Source organism: Nyctibius grandis, chromosome 3, assembly GCF_013368605.1.
Source record: "Nyctibius grandis isolate bNycGra1 chromosome 3, bNycGra1.pri, whole genome shotgun sequence".
Taxonomy (NCBI): domain Eukaryota; kingdom Metazoa; phylum Chordata; class Aves; order Nyctibiiformes; family Nyctibiidae; genus Nyctibius; species Nyctibius grandis.
In genome coordinates, this window is record NC_090660.1 from 12,773,589 (window position 1) to 12,779,660 (window position 6,072).

At 45.5% G+C, this 6,072-nt stretch overlaps 1 protein-coding gene across 1 annotated transcript; it reads right to left on the reverse strand.

Annotated features, from left to right (window-relative positions):
* Window positions 1-2,113: 2,113 nt before the first annotated feature.
* Window positions 2,114-3,148, reverse strand: LOC137661104 (N-acetyllactosaminide beta-1,6-N-acetylglucosaminyl-transferase-like). The gene has a single exon (XM_068396462.1). The coding sequence runs from the start codon at window positions 3,146-3,148 to the stop codon at window positions 2,114-2,116; it is 1,035 nt and encodes a 344-aa protein (XP_068252563.1).
* Window positions 3,149-6,072: the final 2,924 nt, after the last annotated feature.

The following is a 6,072-nucleotide window of genomic DNA, read 5'->3' on the forward strand; positions in this document are numbered from 1 at the left end:
TAGGGCCAGTCACTTCAGGCCTACATACTTTGCAAATACTTTCCCCTAATTTCACCATGCTTCTCTTTCTTATCTGAAAAGTGACTTTCAAGAATTTTCTGTCACACAGAAATCATGTGGGAGATAAGTGGCCTGAGATAAATACCAAAGATAACTTAAGACTGTTATTTGAAAACCAAGTGAATGGGAATTGAAACTCTCTAGCCTTTAGGGGGCTAACAAAAAAAATCTTGGTCTTCTTTGCATGGCTTTTGGTAATAAGCATGCTGTTTTAAGATTTAGGGACCAAACAGTCTTTTTTATCTCAACTGAGTTTATCATGGCTGTCTGAAACCACAAATATCTGTTTGGTTTAGTTATTTCCTTGTATGCTGTACATCCAGACTGGTCCTTAAATGATCTCTCTGCTTGTCTGGAGGCCTTCAACTATTTGTTGGAGCAGCTGGACCGCTGCCTGACACCATTATCTCCCTTTGATATGCCTGAAAAGCTAAAAGGAAGTGGCTTGGTCAAACTTGGACAAGAGGTTTTTGTTAGAGCAGGGAACAGAGCCCCAGGCTAACACTCCATGCAGTGATAGGGACGACTTCTCACCCCAGAGTCGCTCAGAGCTCTGAATCTGACTTGGACACGTTCAGGTTAGTGTCTGACACCCTGTGCTACGCTTACAAGTTTGGATTCAAAATCCTGGACACAGCAGCCCCTGAGTACATCTGTTTGTTAGAGCCACATGGCCACTTTTGGCCAGGTACCCTAAACTGATGGCAGGGAAAACAAGGAAGAGGAAGGAAACATATCTGCTCTAGAAATGTTTCATTTTTCTCGGAGTCCTCTTCTGGATGCAAAGAGAACAAGCACAAAAAAATGTTACATGAATGTGCAACACTGGAAAGCATGTGGTGATGATCATGGAAATAAACAATGAAATACACAGCCTATGTAAACTATGCAGTGCAGTACAACAAATGGCAACCATCTAAAGCATTCTGATTGTGGAGAACATATCTGGTTCCAGGTTTATTGCTTTTGAGGCAGTGGATTATAATAAGATCACAGCAACCAGCTTCCTGGAAAAGTCAGCTAACTACAAATAATATATGCTGATGATTGTACCATAAATACCTCGATCAGTAATCATTTGTGCATCTTGTGCATGCCAGTTGTAAAACATAATTATTAGAAGAGCAAGCACTATTCTCAGAAAGAGTTATGTGATAATTTGAAAGCAAATGGGCCCACAGTCTGCTGCTTAGGTAAAAGCAGACATGCTTTGCCTCTCTGTTACTGCTCCTTGTTATCGTTTCCCACAAGTTACAGTAGGCAGAGGGTGGAAAGAAAAAAAAAAGAAGAAGAAATTCATCCTTGCTTCCATTCCTCATATCCCTGTTTCGGGCTGCTGTGAAGCTCTAGGAATTTGGGAGCAGTAAGGTTCTACCAGGTGCTTCTAAAAGCAATGTGCATGGGGGAGAAGTTCTGTGCATCTTCTGACCCTGTCCCAGTCGTATGAACAAGGTAAAACTAATTGTAAATACATAAAGTAAAGATGAAAATGCTGTCTCTGATTCTGTATCTCTGAACAAATCTTTGACTCTATACAATGGAGCTTAGGCAGTAGTTATGAGTACATGGTTTTTTGCAGGTGTTTTTTTGCAGGTGTTACGGGTGAGCTGGTGCACGTGTGTGTGTGCCCACAGAAAGACATGTGAAGACTAGAAGCAGATTCTAGCCTGAAGTCAGAATTTCTAGCTGTGGAGTAATAGATAGAGAGGGAGGAACTGACTTCTATTTTGGAAAAATAAAATTCCCCCCAGCAAAGTGAACATCTTGTAAAAAACACCATCACTACAATGCTTACATAACTTAGACATTTTAAACTTTATTCCTTCCCTTTTCTTCATCTCAGTTTTTACAGGTAAAAGGCTTACATCAGCTGAAATGTCCAAGGATTTAAATTTGAACTTAGATCCCCTGGGACTCTTCCTGCTCAGACACAGAGTGGTAATGCACATCCTGCACGGCGCAGTCACCTCTCCCTCAGTGGTCAAAAAGGGCAAGTAAGGTTATTTGATAGATGAGACTTTTATACCGATTATGATCTGAGTAAATTTTTCATTTAGGCTTTGTCAAAATCAGCCTCACATATATGTGTCTGTGTGCATTCATGCATGTGTACACCTGTGCGTGAATGCGTGTATCTACAGAAACGAAAAGTGAAGGTGTACTCACCCGGGATCCTGTTGAGCGTCACCCAGAAGTGCTCATCGGGGCTGTAGGTGTCCTCGGACCAGGCCAGAAGATCGATGGCGCGCTGGTCCTGCAGCGCGAACTCCACGAAGGGTCGAGTGACGGCCACGTAGGCAGAGCCAAAGTAGATGGTCAGGTTGTGTGGCGGGGGTGCCTTGCGCACAAACGTCCACAGCATGAAAGAAAAGAAAGAGTATAATTGCTCCCTGTGCACGTATTTGGTGCGTGCGGTGACGTGGGGGGGAGGCAGCACCCCGGGGGTGACGTTCTTCCCCCCGAGGCCCTTCAGCAGCCGGACGATCTCCCGGTTGGTCTTCAAGGGGAAGTCCTGGCCGCAGGTGTTGAGCAGGTAGCGCCAGGGCACGGCTGAGGCCAGCAGGTCTCTCATGCAGTGCAGGTCGGCCCGCAGGCGGGAGGCGCCGCCGTAGACCACCCGCTCCACCCGGGAGGCCAGGAAGGCGTTGGGGAAGCAGCCCACCAGGCGCCGCACCGCTTGCCGGAAGGGGACCGGCGCCTTGGCGTCCACGTGGATGCAGTAGACGTTTTGGGGCATGTACACCGCCCTGAAGAGCCGCTCGAAGGTCTCAAACTCCTTGTGCAGGGTCATGACGTAGGCGATGGGGAAGGCGGTCTCCTCGGCCGAGAGAGCGCGGGTGATGTAGTGATTCTGCGTGATGTACTCCATGCAACTGGATTCTCTGAATGATGTTTTTAAAGTGTTTTCCTTCAGAAAGGGCGCCTTATCTTCAATAAGTGCTTTACAGGCTTCTGCTAAAGTTGAACTTGCTGAGAAGTTCAGCCTCCTAAGAGATTTTTGTGCACGCAAATTAACAGCATAGAAAACAAAAGGAAGGGAAACACTGAGAATCAAGACAGCGAAGAAGCAATATCTGAGTGTACTCATTGCTGCTCAGAAAGAGAGTCTCACTTGAAATACTGCAGAGAGGTCAGATCAGACACCACAAACAGCTTGTTTTGCTGGCTGTGATTGCTTCCTGCTGGAGAACGCATGCGTGTGTCAGATGCATGGTATGTAGCTGCTGTCCTCACTTTCAATATTAATAGTTTTGTAGTCATCGTTGAGAAAGCAGAATAAGTAGCGAGCAACTTGCAGATGAAACCTGCTCCACAGCACCCTGAAGATTAAACAGACACATTGCATAATTACTGGTTTGGCAATGAACAGCCAGCACTACATATTTCACAGTGTCCCTGATTTGAATTTATGGGTGTGTTCTTAACTGCTTTCTCCCCACTCTACCTGTATGTACCAGATAGCTGTAACACTTCCTGTGCATGCACCCTGTGACAGGAAAACCTCGTATTTACCTCTGTATCATTCTATTTTTTTACTTATAGGAAGTTCTTTTGAACCACCCAAGTGTATCAGTTATCTCTGCTTCAGAATTATGAAAGTCTTTTTCAGCACACTGTGCTACTGTGTAAGGCCACCAACACTCACATGTAAGAAGCAAGAATCTTTTTTGCCTCTGTGTAGAATTATATCAGAGCCTGCAGGTTTTTGCAGCAGTGTTTTCTTCATTTGTAAATTTGAAATCTGCCAAATAGTTTCTGCTAAGTGTCACGGATGAGTTGTGATGAGCTCTGGGCTTACATCCATCACAAGGAACCGGGTTAGCGAAACCTGCTATTTAAAGTACTTAAGCTAACCTCAGGCTTTCTGATGAGACATTCTTGTTCCTAAGAGCTGCGCATGCATTTGGTACAACATGCTTAAGCAATGACAGCTTGTGGCATGTCTCTGACTAAAGGGAAATACTTGGTAACTCTCTCTCTTCCAACTGTGAGTCTGTTCATGTGGATCTTCTGCCATGAAACAGCACGTTTGGGGCATATAAACTTTTTCCAACATCATGTCCTTCTGCTCCAAAAAGAAGTAATGCTGAGGCAATATCAGATGATCAGAGATTGTGCCAATAATATATTGACTGGGCAGTCCAGTGTGCTACAGAGGCAGAAATACAATCACCTACCTTCCAGCTCATGCAGACAAGCCACCTCAGGTGCTGACAGGTCCTTCTCAGAAGCTGCACTTTCCTCCCATCCTGGCCCCAAACAGTCTCCAGGAGTCTCTGTTCAAACAGATTGAAGGCTGCAGGCAGTGGCTTCAGCCCATCAGGTACAGTCACAAGCTGTAATGAGGAGAGGAGCACTGGAGAAACTTTCTAAGGACTTGTAGCCAGACTGTCCCCCAAGTGGGGTACTGGTGTGGGATGCGGGACAGACCTGGCAGTGAAGCTTACCCAGTGACAGCAAGCAGCAGCAGCTCCTCACCAGGGAGTCAGCAGGGACAGGTAAGAATAGCTGTGGCCATCCTGGAGAACCAGTACAGCCTTCTTCATGGACACCAGCACCTTTGGAAGGAGGACAGCTCCGATGGAGCCAAGGGGCTGGAACAGAGGTGTGCAAAGTCCCAGGGAGTAATGGAAACTTGCCTGATGCTGCTGAGAAGTCATCTGGAAAATGCTGCCACAGCCCAACAGTACAGCTTGTTAAAAGGGTATTCAGAGAGATGAGAAGATGCTGAGCTGAGACCACTGTCCTAGTCCAGCAAACAAATACACAGCAAACACCACTGTGAAGGGAAAATATGTCCCAGCCCAGTGACTAGTGAGTGCTGTCCTGAGGTGCACAAACCTGCCCAGAGTGCTTCAAACCACTGCTCCTTCCTAATTTGATTGTTAGAGTGAATTATATCCAGGAGCAATCAACACTCACCTGTCTGACACCTCAGCAACGCAAACTGCTGTGACCACAGGTGACTATAAGGCCAGCAGCCTCTTACTCTCCTCTGTGCACTCCATCGACCATTGAGTTCAATGTCTTCCCACCTGCTCACTGGGCCAGCTGGCTGCAAGACCATTTCTTCCCCTGTGCCATGAACTTAATATGAGACCTCCATCCAGCTGGAGTTAGGAAAATGTGGAAGGAGGAAAACTGGGGGCAGGTGCCAGTATTCCTGCAGGAGCCAGGATTTCCTTGGGGAAGTCTCAGCTGGGGGCAGAGAGCACAGGTAGCTTTTTTAAAGTATCAAAGGCTGAGATCTCTAAGGCATTTAAATGCCTTTGAAACTGTCTGCCCAGATGCTTTTGAAAATCTGTTTTAGGCACGGTGTAACCTAGTACACAGCTAGGAAGACTTTTAAGAACTTAAAATATATATAGTTATACACTCTGTGTGTGTGTGTGTGTGTGTATATGAAGACAGTTTTTTTCTTAGGTGTTGAAGTTTGCGTTACTACTATGGTCTGTAGCAAACAAATTATCTGCATGCAGAAAACCAGAGTGAAATGCAAGATTTAACTTTTCTTCGGTGTTGTTTTTTTCATGCACAGACACTGCTGCCAACACCCTTGCAGCAATCCAGACTAAGCGTGATCCTTTGGTACTACTAGCCTTCGGGGAAGGAAGGCTGCATGCTTCGTGCTACTTCTTAATCCTAGTGCCTCAATTCTCCAGCACGGTTGGTATTTAAAAACCTGAAAACATACATGCAAATGATTGCTGTGGAAAACCAAGCTCTCAAAACTTTTTTTTCCTCTTTTTACTAGTTCCACCTTGTGTTGATCTTTGTGAAATAAGATCCATGCCTGCCATTATAGCCAGAAATCACACACACACCCAAAAAAAAACAGCAGGGAAACACAGAAAGTGTACCAGTCACATGAGCCACCTCAGTGGAAAAACTCTTTCTCAGATATTAGCGAGTTGTCAATTTTACAGGCTCATCTAAAGTTCAGACGCAGGGAGAAGCCAAATCTAGATGTAAATCTGAATCATATTATGGCAAATGTCAGTGAAAGAGCAG